The 15,364-nt window shown below is 39.0% G+C and overlaps 1 protein-coding gene across 25 annotated transcripts in view; it reads left to right on the forward strand.

The window, feature by feature from the left end:
* Positions 1–15,364, forward strand: part of Clasp2 (cytoplasmic linker associated protein 2) — a 189,055-nt gene that overhangs the window by 37,804 nt on the left and 135,887 nt on the right. For 23 of the 25 annotated variants that reach the window (XM_026779561.1, XM_026779564.1, XM_026779560.1 and 20 more), the window contains exon 7: positions 6,653–6,723. In XM_026779561.1, the coding sequence (XP_026635362.1) occupies positions 6,653–6,723 (71 nt within the window). Of the gene's footprint in view, positions 1–6,652; positions 6,724–11,860; positions 12,376–13,051; positions 13,200–15,364 lie in introns of those variants that run through there. The other 2 variants (XM_026779576.1, XM_026779575.1) reach the window with 2 other exon arrangements.

Here is a 15,364-nt window from a genome sequence, read left to right on the forward strand (position 1 = left end):
GGGGTATCCTCATCCATTGCTGGTGGGAATGCAAACTTGTGCAACCACTTTGGAAAGCAGTGTTTCAGTTTCTCAGGAAATTCGGGATCAACCATTTTCTCTTTTCTTTTCTTTCTTTTTTTTTTTCCCAAGTGCTGGGATTAACATCATGCACCACCACTGCCCAGCCAGTTATTTCATATTTGATAAAAGTGCTAAAAACATAAGATGTGAAAAAAGAAAGCATCTTTAGGCTGGGTGGTGGTGGTACACACCTTTAATCCCAACTCTCAGGAGGCAGAATCAGGTGGATCTCTGTGAGTTCAAGGCCAGCCAGGGCTACACAGAGAAACCCTGTCTCAAAAACCCCAAAGAAAGAAAACATCTTCATTGACTGGTGATGGGACAACTGGATGTCCATACATAGACAAATGGAATTAGATCCATATTTGTCACCTTGCACAAAAACTAACTCCACATGGACCAAAGACCTAACTGTAAAACCTGAAACACTGGTACTGCCAAAAGAAAACTTAGGCAGTGCCTACAGGATATAGGAACAGGAAAAAGCTTTTGAATAGGACTGTTTGCCCTTAAATTAAGGCCAGCAACTGACGAGTAGGATTTCACAAAAGTAAAAAGCTTCTACACACCTTAAAAAAAAAATCAGTTGGGTGAAGTGGAAGCTTAAAAATTGCGAGAGAATCTTAGCTAGTTATAAATCTGAAAGAGGATTAATACCCAGAATATATAGAGAACTCAAAAAACAATGAATCATAAACAAACAAACAAATGGCCCATTAAAAAATGTGGGCATAGAACTTGGACAGGAAGTTTTCAAAAGAAGAAAAACAAAATGTCTAAGAAATGTCTCAAAAAATATTTATCATCCCTAGTAATTAGTAACTAGGAAATCAAAACAATTTCTAGATTTCATCTTACCCCAGTTTATATGGAGATGAGTGTCAAGAATTCTCAGGAAACTAAAAATAAATGTGCCATATGACCCAGCAGTACCACTCTTTGGCTTATGCCCAAAAAGACTTGACGTACTCCACAGATAGTTGCTCGGTCATGTTCATTGCTGCTGTGTTCACAGGAGCTAGGAAATGAAAACAACCTAAATACCATTCAGATGACAAATGGGTAATGAAAATGGGGCACATAAACACTGTGGGATACTATTCGGTTGTAAAGAAAAATAGTGAAACCATGAACTTTGCTGATAAATGGATGAAAATAGAAAAGATCATTTTGAGTGAAGTGACCCAGTTCCAGAAGAACAAATGTCTCATCAGAGGTTCCTAGATTTAGGTCTTCAAGTGTGAGTACATACACTGGAGTGATTGCTGAAAACAGGAAAGAAAGGGATCATTGTTACAGTTGAAGCTGGGCAGGTAGTGGATCAAGAAAGAGGGAAATAGCAGAGTCCAGCTCATCTGATGAGGGAAAAGGAAAAATGTGTTGGGGCTGTAACTAGGGGTGGATGGGCAGATAACTACAGAAGTAGGGGAGAGGGGGTAAAATAGCAGTAAGGATGTCTGGGAAAAGTCACAGGAATCACAGTCTACCTCAAAAAGCCTATAATACACATTGAAGCTACATATAAATATTCTTATATAGTTTAAATGAAATTCTCTCACCTGGGCTGACAGTACTTCATCTAAGAGCCAAGACCATCTAACAAAAACTTTAACACCAGGAATCAGAATCCCTGTTTTGAATTGTTGGTCAGGTTGTTCAAGATACTCCTAAAATATTACAGTCTATTGCTGTTGCCCTTGTTTGCTTTAATTTTTTTAAATATTTATTTATTTAATTATTTATTTATTTATTTATTTATTTATTTATTGTGTACACAATATTCTGTCTGTGTATGCCTGAAGGCCAGAAGAGGGCACCAGACCCTCATTACAGATGGTTGTGAGCCACCATGTGGTTGCTGGGAATTGAACTCAGGACCTTTGGAAGAGCAGGCAATGTTCTTAACCTCTGAGCCATCTCTCCAGCCCCCTGTTTTAATTTTTTTTTTTGTGTGTGTGTGTGTTCTGAGACAGGGTTTCTCTGTGTAACCAATGTGGCTGTTCTAGAATTTGATTTTGTAGACCAGGCTGACCTCAAACTCACAGAGATCCACCTGCCTTTGCCTCCCGAGAGCTGGGATTAAAGGCATGCACCACCTAATTAAATACTTTTTGAAAGAGGGTATACAGATAGCTATGGCCACATAAAATGATGCTGAATATTATTTAGCTATGTAAGAAATTCTGATCAAAACTACATATCTCAAAACAAAACAAAGCTACATACCTCTTCACCCTACCATAGGTAACAAAGAATAAAAGGATGAAACTTTCATGGGAACATAAAATAATAAAGCAATTGGGAAAACAGTTTATAACTCTTTTGAATGTCAGTCATAGAGCTATCACATGACCCAGCAAGTTCCACTCATAGGTATACAAGTGATAGAAAAACATGTCTCTACAAAGACCTCTATGGAAGTGCTCCTGACAGCATTAGTCATAGTCACAAAACCATGGAAACACCTCCCATCCACAGGTATATCAACTAATGAGTGGATATTCAAGTGCAATATATCCATCCAGTGGAATAGAAAGAACCCAGTCATGGAAAGGTCTGCATTATGATTCCATTTGAATTAAATGACCAGATACGGTAATTCATAGGTCTATTAACCTTCATCAGGCGATGAAAGGAGACAGAGACAGAGACCCACATTGGAGCACTGGACATAATTCTCAAGGTCCAAATCAGGAGCAGAAGGAGAGAGAGCACGAGCAAGGAACTCAGGACCGCAAGGGGGACAATGGGAATGTTCTATTGGGAACTCACCAAGGCCAGCTGGCCTGGGTCTGAAAAAGCCTGGGATAAAACCGGACTCTCTGAACATAGCGGACAATGAGGACTACTGAGAACTCAAGAACAATGGCACTGGGTTTCTGATCCTACTGCACGTACTGGCTTTGTAGGAGCCTAGGCAGTTTGGATGCTCAACTTACTAGACCTGGATGGAGGTGGGGGTTCCTTGGACTTCCCACAGGTCAGGGAACCCTGATTGCTCTTCGGGCTGAGGAGGGAGGGGGACTTGATTGGGGGAGGGGGAGGGAAATGGGAGGAGGTGGCAGGGAAGAGACGGAAATCTTTAATAAATAAATAAATTAAAAAAAACAATAGGAAATAGATGAATGATTACCTAGGAATGGAGAGGAGAGAGAAAATAGGAAAGGAACAATTATCGCTAATGGATATGTGGGTGTTTGTTGGGATGATAAAAATGTCAAAATTGTGATACTGGTTGTATCACTCGGGATATACTATAAACCACTGAGTTGTCCATTTCATCTTCTTTCATGGTGGCGCTGGAGATCAGTCCCAAGGCTTCACACATGCTCCATAAGTATTCTATGGCAGAGCCACATCCCAGCTCTGAAAACACACTTCAATGCCATGAGTTGTATGATATTTCAAGTCTCACTCAATAAAGCCCAAAGCAGATGACTCTGAACACCTAACCTTAATTTACTATTCTTAACTTGGAACCTGGGACTACACTTCAGTTAGAGATGCTTTTTCTAGGTCTGTCTCCCTTACTGTGTAAATCTGGCCTTCTCAGAGTTTCGTTGACTTCCTAAGAAGTGTTGCATTCTTTTGGACAGCCTGTCTTTGCTGTGTTTTCCTTCTGCTCAGTTTGTTCCTCTCATCCCCACACAATTACTCAAAGGGGCCTAGAGTCTTCTTTTCCATTTCCGTTAGATTATATATGAAAGCTGTTCTCTTAGGAATGAGTTCTGGGGGACTTGAGAGAAGGCTCAGTGGCTGAAAGCACTGACTGTTAATACAGAGGACCTGGGTTCAATTCCCAACACCCACATGGCAGCTCACAACTGTCTGTAACTCCAGTTCCAGGGGATCCAGCACTGTCACACAGACATACAGGCAAAGCACCAATGCGCATAGAATGAAAAAAGAATGAGTTTCTGTCAGGTATGGTGGCATATGCCTTTAATCTCATCATCCAGAAGGCAGAAACAGGTGGATCTTTGTGAGTTTGAGGCCAGCCTGGCCTACATAGAGGGAGTGCCAGGCCAGCTGTGGCTTCATAGTGACATCTTTCTCTCAAAAATCATATTTCTAAAATGTGTTTGAAGTTTAATGATGGGGGTTGGAATCTTCAGTGAAGTCTGTGTAGAAAACTATGCTGTGCTTTGATTCATTTGTTTGCTTTAAAGATGTAAAGTTTATCTTTAATAATATTTGAGCAGGAGATTAAATACTTTTTAATAAATACTGAGGTTGCATTGCAGTTCCCTGTGAACACTGGTTAAGGAGAATGGAAAGAAGGGAGGCCTAGGAGACACTAGGATAGTCTAGGAGGAAAGTGAGAACTGACAGCAGCTTCCTGCCCAGCCTAGTCTAGACCTTTGGACGCTGCCCTTTCTCCTGCTCCTTCTTCATCACTTCTTACCATTCCTGTTAATATTCGGCTGTCTCAGTTGCTTCCTCTTCTTAGTCATGCTGCTTGTATCACTTCCATACTTCGTGTTTTGCCTCATTTTAATTCCATGCTAGCCCCTTTCTGAACTTTCTGTTTGTTGTTAGTTGGAGACAGGCTGGATTCTTCTGCCCACGTTGGTTTTGGACTCACCTAATAGCTGTTGCTCACATGGAGTCCCTGCTCCTCCTACCTCTCAAGTGCTGGAATTACCAGCATGTGCTCACCATCCCCCTCCTCTCTTCCCCCCTCCCTGGCTCATTCTAAGCTATCTATCTTAAATTCCCTACTCCCATTTTCCTAAGTATTGGTCTCAGGCTTTTTTATCTTTTAGTGTTGCCAAGGGAACCAAGGTCTTCATGTAGTCTCATGTTTCTCATAGCCTTATACTGCTTCTCCCCACCCCACCCAAACAGCTTTTCTAAGTCCTTTCTTTTCTGTCCCTAGCTCATCTGGACTTGTTCTGAGGTGTCAGCTTCCAGTTTCTGTGCTCCCTTGCATCTCATGCCCACATCTTACCTTCTTAATCTGCTCAACCCCATGGAAGATACTGTGTTGTAGGATGAAGCAGCTTGTGTCTTTCCTCTGATGTTACATACATAGTTATTCTTATTGGATTAGGTAGGGTTGGAGGTAAGATTAAGGTTTAGAAACTGCTTCATAAGGAATCCCTAAGAACTTTTTAGCTAAATATATTCATATATATAGATATATTTTTTCCTTTTATATGTGTTTTGCCTGCATGCCATGTGCATGCAGTACCTGTGAAGGTCAAAGGACATTGGATTTCCTGGTACTGAATTGACAGCTAAATGTGTGCTGTTATGTGGGTGCTGGGAATCAAATTCTGGCTTCTGGAATAACAGTCAGTGCTCTTAACCTCTGAGCCATCATCTCTCCAGCCCCTTTTCTTTTTCTTTTCTATTCTTTTCTGATTTTTCTTTCTTTTTTAACAACTGAAATATATTTAGTACCTTAAAAAATCGTTTGTTTATTTGAAATGCTCTGTGTAGCCCTGGCTGGCCTGGAACTCATTCTGTAAAACAGGCTAGGCTTGAACTCAGATCCTTTTTCTGCTTCTTGATTAAAGGCATGTACCACTACCGCCTGGCTAGTTGTTCTTATTAAAGTTAGGCATTGGCATTTTTTAAGTAAGAAATTATAAGATGTGGACCAAGACTTAATGGGATGTTTTAGGAAATAAAATTGTGAAAGAAATGTAAGAATAAACCAAAGAGAAACATTTAGCAGGGAAAGCCATAGAACAGTGTCCCTCTTTCCATAGAGCAGTTTCTCTCTCTTTTCGTAGAGCAGTTTTTTCTCTCTTTCCCTAGAGCAGTGGTTCTCTCTCTCTGTAGAGCAGTGGCCCTCTCTTTCCTTGCACAAATATATGTCATGAGTTGAAGAGTACATCATAGAACGGTAGACTGGAAAGTTAAAGGAAAAGCAAACTGTAGTAAAACAGTGTCAGCAAGATCCAGTTTTATCCCAAAGGAAGATCTATGTAAATATAAATATTCCACAAAAGTAAATTCTCTGCATGGTCAGAATATGTGCTGATACTTTTTCTTTCTCCTTGCTACGTTCCTCACTTTGTTATGTAATAAATGCACATTACTTTTCTAGTAAGAAATGTTTATGTGTGGTTTTTGTTTGTTTAAAAAAAAGCATTAGCAGATGTGTGGAAAGAGTAATTTAATTACCCTGAATATAAATTTAGTGGAATTGGTGTTGTGGGAGTTAGGGAATGTCAGAAGAAGCCTCGGCTGCAGCCCTGCTGCCCTCACTGTACTTCTGCCTTTCTTCATCTTGTATTTGCCTTCCATCTCCTTAGCATGATTTTTCACAAGCTTTTGAACGATGTCTGAATGGATTGGTTACAAGGATAGGACTAGAAAGCTTTTTGCAGGCTTGGAGAAATAGTTTTGATGGAGTTGCTTTGTGTGAAAGTTGTCTTTCATTGATTTTTCTACATATGTAGACTCAGACCTGTAGTTGGCATCTAATGAAAAGAGCAAGCTTTGTGTCTTCTTTGAGTCAGCTGTAGGAGAGTTGTATAGATAGAACAAATCCCTAGGCTCTTTTTCCTAAGAGAGATGGTAAAGGAAATTGTTTCTGTTCATCTCTATGTAAAAACAATTTATTCTTTATTCCCAGATTAGAAATGATACTTGCCAAATTTGATGAAGTACAAAATTCGGGCGGTATGATTTTGAGTGTCTGCAAAGGTAAGAGTAATTAAGTTCTTCCAGCTCTTAAACACTTCTGAGATGACTTATTCAAGTGTTCAACACTAAGTGTGTTTTCAACCCAAATATGCATCTTTAATTTTAAAAGCGTTGATTTTGTAGCTTGTAAACTACAGGCTGTAACAGTGGACTCTCATCCTGGATCTGCACCTTCTCTGAAGTCTGGGCTTGTGAAGATTTCATAATGGGACTGTAGTATAAAGGGATAGTGTTTCTGGCTTTGCTTTTTGTCTTCATATTTAAAAGTTGATAACCCTCTTGTGCTTTGTTCCATTGTGTGAAATGTCTCCTTACAGTTGGAGTAATTAGTTTATCTTTCTGTCTTTAGTAGAAATTGTGGGGTCAATTGGCTTTCACCAGTGTACAGATTCTAAGTGACAATATTAGAGAAGAAACAGCAGGAATTTTGCCGTACTAATCATCTTTGCTTAAGTAGAGTAATTCAGGGAGGTTTGGAATTAGTGTCTGTATCCACAGCTAAGTTGACATTTGATTTTGTGATTCCTTCCTTTTTCAATAATGTTGATAAATTGTGTTTTGTCTTACTGAGCAGCATCTACCTAGACTGTATTCATTTGTAAAAAATGTATTTTGTTACCAAAGGATTTTTTTCTCCCTCAAGTGGGAAAGCAGCTTCACATCACTATATGGGTTAGCTTGACAGAGTAAATGATATTGGAGAAAAACTTTGTTTTATGAATTTGAAGTCATACAATAGGAAAACTAATTCAAAACATAATTTAGGCTTTTTTCTCTGTTCACTTGAGGTTGGGCTAAGTTGTGTTTCGGGGAGTTGGGTGGTGTGACAATTAGGTGTTACGGAGATCATGCGTACCTTAATCTAAACTTAGGTCCCAACCACACAGTGACTTCATTGCTTCCAGTTCTCACTCAAACAGCTGTTTCTCACATTTCCCTCTGAATAGAAGGTGTTTAAGAACTGCATTTGTCTAGTAGTTGACGTAGTTGGTTTCTGTAGAAACCAGAGTATCAGGACAAGGAAGAGTTATTAAATGTTTTTGACTTGGGTTTTCCCAGCATTCCTTATGTTCCACATTATTTGGTTATAGCCGAGGAAAGTCTATGGTATTATAAATTAAAGGAGCCACTGTTGGAATGTGGGTCATTTTGGAAGCGTGATTGCTGTTGTCTTTGAGATTTTTCCTGCTACTTGCAGAAGGGGAACTTTTTTGTTTTTTGTTCCTTCCTTTTTTTTCCCCCTTCTTTTTTTCTCTCTGTAAATACAGCAGTTTGAGGTTAGAATCTGGCATTTATTTTTCTTGGAGGGAGTCCCAAAGATTGTCTTTGAAATTGTATTGTAAATATTGCAAGTCTAGTTGAATATGAGAGTTAAAATTACCTACACATACTGAATGTAGTAGATACACATATTGAATACAGGAGATAGTTGAGAATTTTTCTGTTATTATTTCAGTTATTTTGAAACAGTGTTTCTCTGTAGCTTTGACTGTCCTGAAACACACACAGATTCAGGAACCACACATCACATGCTTGCGATGACCACTTCTGTACTAAACATGGACAGATTGGGGAGCATATTATTACCTCAGTAATGTAGAACAATAACTGCTTTATATTGCATTTGTTCTGATTACTCTAGAAATGGTTCAAGCAATGAAAGAACATGTCTAGGTTATCTCAAATACACATCATTTTATATAGAAAGACTTGAGCATTCTTAGGTTCCTGGAGCCAATCTCTTGTTGTTACAGAGGAATAACTGTATTATGTTGTCATTGAAAAATACCTTTATGAATTAGTTAGCAACAGAGGAAACTAGCAGAAGGAAGCCCATTTGTCATTTTGGCAAGCGTTAGGGTCCAAGCTCCATCTCCTTTGATTTATTCTGTCATTGATCTAGTCCAGACCAAAGACTACCAAAGTCTTTGCTGATGATAGTTCCAGCTGTTTATACTTTATACTCTGCTTTTGGTAGCCTGTGCTCTTGATGACATTGCTGTTTGGATGCCTGATAGGCATTTCAGGGTTATCATATCCAAAAACAACCTTGCTGGTGTTCTGGTTCATGTGTTCCTGTTCTCTACCACATGCCTCTACCTCTCTCTGCTCCTCCTCCTCCTCCCTGCCTCTTTCCCCCCACTTCCCTGCCTCACTTCTTTTCCCTTGATCCCTTATAGGGTCTCAACTGGCCTCTAACTATTTATAGCAGAGGAATGGCCTTGGACTTCTGATCCTCCTGTCTTTACCTTGCACATGCTAGAATTAATAGACATGTGCAGCCACGCCTGACTCTATTTCTCTTTTTAATCCTTAAATCTGTTTCTGCCTCAGTTACCCATTTCAGTTAGTTGTGTCACGAAAGTCAAACTTGACTTATGTCCTGTTTGCTTGTTTTTTCCCTCATCACTATGAGTACTTTAGATCCCCTTTAGTGTTTCCCTGGACCACTACAGGAAACTTATGTTCCATGTCAAATACATGCATACTGTGGTAACAGTGCTGCGAAAAATACAGGTATTCCTTGTTCATTAAATTTGCATTCTCCCTGAAGACCCTGGTGCCAAGTAGGAGATCATTAAATGAAAAAAAATATTTTCACTAATATTAACAAGGAAAATTATGATGCCTTTTATTATAACTTAGGATACTTGAATAATTTTTATGTCCACTAAAATATATTATTGTTGACTCTTGGAGAAGACCACCCCCATTGACTCTTGGAGAAGTCTACTCCCATGCTTTCAAATGTGTCTTTCTTCCCAAGAAACTCTTTTTATATACTAATACTCATGCTTAAAATCTATATTTAAAACGTCTTTAAAGATCCCAATTCTGCTTCATTCATTCTGTTCACCGGATGAAACTGGTCTGCCATCCCAGCTGCTTGTTGGGCTGAGGGAGCAGGAGTGCAAGTTCTGGACTTGTCTGAGAAGTTGAACGCAGGATGAGGGTTGGGACTAGAACTCAGTGAGAATGGTCACCTATATACAGAGCTATCAGTTCAGTCCGCAGTAGTGCTAAAACAATCGTGAATTGAGCAATGAGAATATTTTTGTAGGCCACAATAGGAAGACCAGTAGTTTGTATGGAAAGTAATTTAATGAAAGTTCATCTCTTTTTTTATTTCTGTACTTTTTTTAGCCCCAGGAGTTTTTGGGCCCTTGTTCTGTTTTATCACATCCTCAAACTATAAAGTTATAGAGAACAACATTTTAGAGTAGAATAAATGCACACTGTGAAGATATGTGGAAGTGGGCCATTTGCACAATAGGATCGTGACCCTTGAAGATGCTACCTCTTCTTTCCCACATGATGTCCCTACCCAAGGGAAATTAATCTTGGATTCTTCAGATATGCTGTGTTCCGCATGGTCATCTGTGACCAGAAACTTACGGCAAATTATACTGTTTTATGTCTTTGCCTGAGACTGTAGTAATGGAGTAGCACGTCTTACAGTATAGTGGTTTAGAGTGTTTGTGGTGCGAAATACAAACAGGAAGACTCAGGGGATTTGATGTAAAGGTATAACCTTTGTAAGAGTCATATGGGCAGTTATTATGTGAAGACTATAGAATACCAAAACTATAAATAATTCAGTGATGTTAATCCAGCCTCTCTTGAGAAATGACATATTTCAGTTGAGACCTGATAACCAGTCAAGGAATAATTAATTGTAAGAAAAACACTTTGACCAGAAGAAAATAGTGACTATGAAAGCCCAGAGATGAGGGCAGGAGAGATGGCTCAGCTGTTAAAGGCTAATCTCACAACCAAAGATGAAACCCCAGAGGTGAACAGGACTTGGTTATTTGAAGAATACAGACCAGGGCTGCTTGGAGCCCAGTCAGGGAGAGGAGACAATGTCTGAGGTGTATTGAACAAGTGAGCAAATTTTTGATAGGTCCTAGAGGTAGGATCCCATAAGAATTTTGGTCTTAAGAAGAGAGGGCCATGCACAGGGTGATGGTTCAGAGGAAGCCTGTTTCTGTTGCTCTTGTCGTGGGTCCGGGTGCACAGCTGTACGTTATGCTTCTGTCTCTGGTTTCTTTCATAATTGTCGTTGCAGTGCTCTTGATTGAAGCTCTGATTAAATTCTTTGACTCTAGTTTTAAAAGTACTATTTGAGCAGAGTTAAGAACACGAAATTAAATCATCAGATTTGACCATATGTCATTTGGTTCAGGAAACTGTGAGAAATGCACTTTTGTTTTTCCTGAGGATTTAAAGAAGCTTGACTTTAATTTTCATATTATAAAAGCAATATGGTAAAGTCCCTAAGTGCAGCAGAATTAGCTCCACTATTAGAAGGAAAATGGAATTAAAGCTAAGCATATTGTGGCTGGAAGGAGCCAACACCAGCCCAGATGAAAAGACTACAAGTTGTGATCTCTGTGACTGTGGTGGGGCCTGGTGTCGGATTGGAGCTTTCTAGACAATCTCCTCCGCTAACAGAGATGTAAACACCAACAGTATTGGTGGCTGCAGCTGTTTCTTTTTCCCTTTCATTGTGAAAACACTGTGTATAGTTTGTCTGATGTGCTTGTAGGACCAAGTTCAGTTTGGCTTATAATCACGGTACAGTAATTTCCAGTTTCTGTTTTGAGACCGTTGCCAGGAGGGGAATTATTTACCTTAGAGGCTGGCAATAAAGTAAGGCATAGGAGCTAGGCTTTCGGCTGTAAAATTACCTTGGTATTCAGCTTATATGAGTCAGTACCGTAACTTCAGCTAGTTTTGTATATTTTCATAGCATGTTCTTTGGTGGCGAATGTAGAAGCTCTTTTCTTACATTCATTTAAAAACATATCTCTGTGTGACCATGAGCCCCAGTGCCTTCTCAGAGCTCGATAATGTAGTGATGGCTGTGCAGCCTGGAGAGAGGGTGCTTAGCTCCCCTGCAGCTGCGCACTGGCTAGTTCTGTCTCCACCAGAAGCAAGCTTTGTTCCGTGTGGCCCCGCTGTCCGTGCACAGAGCTGCCTTTGATGGGCTGTCTTTGACGTGATTTGTTTACGGCAGCCAGAATGCTTCCTGCATAATGAGAGCAGTTAATCATGGAAACTGGGCAATTCCTGTTTGTGCACTTCTAGCAGTCTTCTGTTGTAAATATTAAAAGGTAATGACAAAAGGATGAAAACCTTTTCTAAAAGGCGCAAACCAGCTAATCCATCAGATCATGTGATTGCTACTGATTACATGGATATCTTTAGGGAAGCAGAAAATGATTGCTGAACACATGCCTTGTGTTTTGATGATTGCATTAAAAGTCCCCCAGTGGGATGACATTTATTGGCTTCTAGAGCTTTTCTTAGATTAAATTTCAGACATCCGGTACAAGGAGAAACATCACAACGTGTATCTAACAGCATATGTGCAGTTAAAGAATAATTTTGATCAAGCCTTGCTAGGCTTTGCTTAAAAAACGAGGGTTTTCAGCAAGACCCCAGACTTTTATTTTGAAGTGGAGTAGCAGCTGTTGGCTATTGCGGTGCAGAGCTGCAGCGCGGCCTGGGTCACACAGTGCTCCCCGTGCCTGTAGGCTGCAGGCCGAGCCCAGTGGCGCAGGCACTGAGCTACACTTATTTTGCTGTGATATTTGACCTCTTGATTTGAAAGAGCTCCCTGGACTATCTGAATGGCTATGGGAGATGGTGAGTATGATTTATTTTCCTTGTTGTGCTGTGTTAGACACTTGGTTTTAAGGGGATGATTGTTTGCTATACAAGAAATACATTTCTCCCTAAAGAATGAAGGACATCTCTGTGTTTGTGTGCTGTCAGGTATTTATGCATGCATGTGTCTTTTTTTCACTTGATGTGTCACTGTGGGGTCTGGCAAACAGAAAGTGAAATTTACCTTGCAACCAAGCACGGCTTCTTTAGTCTGGTATTGGGAATGAAGGGGTAGTGGAAGGGTCAGGAAATGTGTACAGAAGCTCTGGAGGGAGAACATGGCCTTCAGAGCAATGGCAGATTTAGGCAGGGAGGCTTGATTAGCTAGCTTGACATTTTTCCTATTGTATTTGACAGAATTGGAATTCTGTGGTAATAAAATACTTAAGAGTAGCAAAATGGCTCGCTATGGATACTACATTAATTAGTGTGCTTGTGGTTTGTCAGGGTAGTAAACATTCTTTAAGAAATTTATATAGGACATGATTTAGTCACAATTGCCTTTGTTGGTGTTTTGGTAAGAATAATTTTAAAAACACCTATTTCTATAGTGTTTTATACTTTTCAAAGGCACTTTGATATACTTTATATATATTACTCCTCAGGTACAAATGACTAGTGAAGTGCACAGACATTTGGTGTTTCCATTTCACAGATTAGGAAACTGAGAACTGCTGAAAGGTGTGTTCCAGGTCCAGGCACAGACAGCAAACTAGGCTGAATCTACAACCCCAGATGTACATCTGCTATTTTCCTTCATAGCACTGAATATTTGAGCCTGCCTATTATTAAGATGCTTAGAGGTATGTTTCATAATCACTCGGAGTGTGTACAGAGGAAGTGTAAGGCTTCTACAGTGTTTTGGTGTGTGTGTGTGTGTGTGTGTGTGTGTGTGTGTGTGTGTGTTCTTAAGGACCCCTTGCTTGGATTTGTAGTTTTTAAGTCTTAATATTGTCAGACTTCCTGTGACGATCATGACCTCTGTCCTCTGGGATTTGGTCCTCTGGTGCTATTATGAATGGGTTGCAAACTCACCAAGTTGCTGTTACTGATAGTCATTTAAAGTATTTATGTATATTTAAATGCATTTAAATAAAAGTGTGACAGTAGATTTTTACACATTGTTGTGAGTGATTCTGAGAATTTATGTAACTTTTATATGACCTTATATAAATAAGTTAGATATACTTTATTAATTTTTAAGGTAAAGAACATCAAATTTATTTCTCATAAGCTTAAGAGCATTGCCAAGTTTCTTTTCATAGGAAGATAAGACAGAACAAAAATGTTTAATTTTTAGGCAGCTAAATGCTGCATTTGCTTTGGATCATCTAGATTTTATTTAATTTTTTAGTCTCATCCTTGTATGTTTACTTATTGGTTTTTATTTTCCAAATAATATATTCAGACAGTTAAGGAATGTATTGATTTTCTTTTTAATGCAAAGTAATGACCTCTTGTAAGGCTTAGAGGGTAGCCTTCCAACTAATTCTCTTCCTTAAAATAGTAACACTTTTATTGGATTAAAATATACCTTTAAAAAACCCTTAAAAGTCTGAATAATAAAGCCACGTGTATCTGAGCAGACTGTCAGGATGAGTAGTCTTAATGTTTGGTATGGTTGCACTGCACTATTCCTAACCTATTTGCTCATTTAAAATTTTAACTATGGACTTAGTATATAAATAGCATCTTTTTAAAATTGAAATGATGATCATAATGCAAAAATCCCTTAAACTTGTTTATACTTTATATGATGCTTTTTCATACTTTTTATTGTACTTTAAACATAAATTTTGTGTTGATTGCTGTTTATTTGCTTTAGGGGACTAGTGGGGATGGACCCCAGGGCCTCACTTACTCTGGACAGTTATTTTACCACTGTGCTGCATCCCCTGAAAGCAGTTATTCTGAATATATTTTCGGCATTTGCTTTGTCTGCTCAATAACACATGAAGAGTTTTAATGCCATGCTGTCATGTGTTACTCTGTCTCATTTGTTTAAACTGTTGCATAGCCTTCCTGTGCGCGTGTGATATGATTTGCCATATATGATTTTTCCTAAACTGTTCTGGAAAAGCCGTTTGTGTGATTACTGATGTGTGCATTTTTAAAAATAAAGTGTAAATAGCATTTTAGGACTAAAAAATTTCACTTTAAATTGTTTTAGCTATAACTATACTCCAAAAATACTTAATTATATACATTTTAATCAGTAATGCCTGCTAACCAAACATTCTTTCCAGTTCTTGATATTATTAGTCGTTTAAATATAATTTGCTAATCATATGAGTGAAAAGTATCTTTGACATTGTCAAACTTGCCTGCTTTCTGATGACACTGGTCATCTTCATATGACGTGTGTGTGTGTGTTCTGAGTATTGCTTCTTGGCTTACTTTGTGTAGGTCTCTTTACCTTTGCATGTAGATGTGGAGGCCAGAGGTTAATGCTGATGTCTTCTTCCTTTGTTCTTGCTTATTTTCTGAGACAGAATTTCTCACTGAACCTGGAGCTTACTGTTTGAGCTGGGCTAACTGACCAGCAAGCCCCTAGGATGTGCCTGTTGCATCCATTGGGGATAGGAAGGAGGTTTTAGATACGGGTTGGTGTATTTGCAGTAAGAACTTACTGAACCAACTGAGCCGTCTTTCCAGTTCACCTTTTGACATCTTTAGCCAAATCATTTGACTTTTTATTTGTTTGCAACTGATCTGTAGGTATTTCAGTTATGTCATTGGCAGTTTTATTTATTTCAAGGTCAGCTCACACTTACGCTCTCATATTGCTTTGTGAGTCCTTGGGGGTCCTGGGGTGGCTTAATGCTTGGTGAGTTCTTTTTTTTTTTTAATACATTTCTTTCACATTTCTGAAATTTCCTCAACCTGTAGAAAATATACTTGGAAAATGATAAGCAAATTAAAAGGAAGGTATATTGCTGTAGAATAATCCTCCTGTACATTTAGAAAA

The sequence above is a fragment of the Microtus ochrogaster genome, chromosome 5 (genome assembly GCF_000317375.1).
Source record: "Microtus ochrogaster isolate Prairie Vole_2 chromosome 5, MicOch1.0, whole genome shotgun sequence".
NCBI classification, from domain to species: domain Eukaryota; kingdom Metazoa; phylum Chordata; class Mammalia; order Rodentia; family Cricetidae; genus Microtus; species Microtus ochrogaster.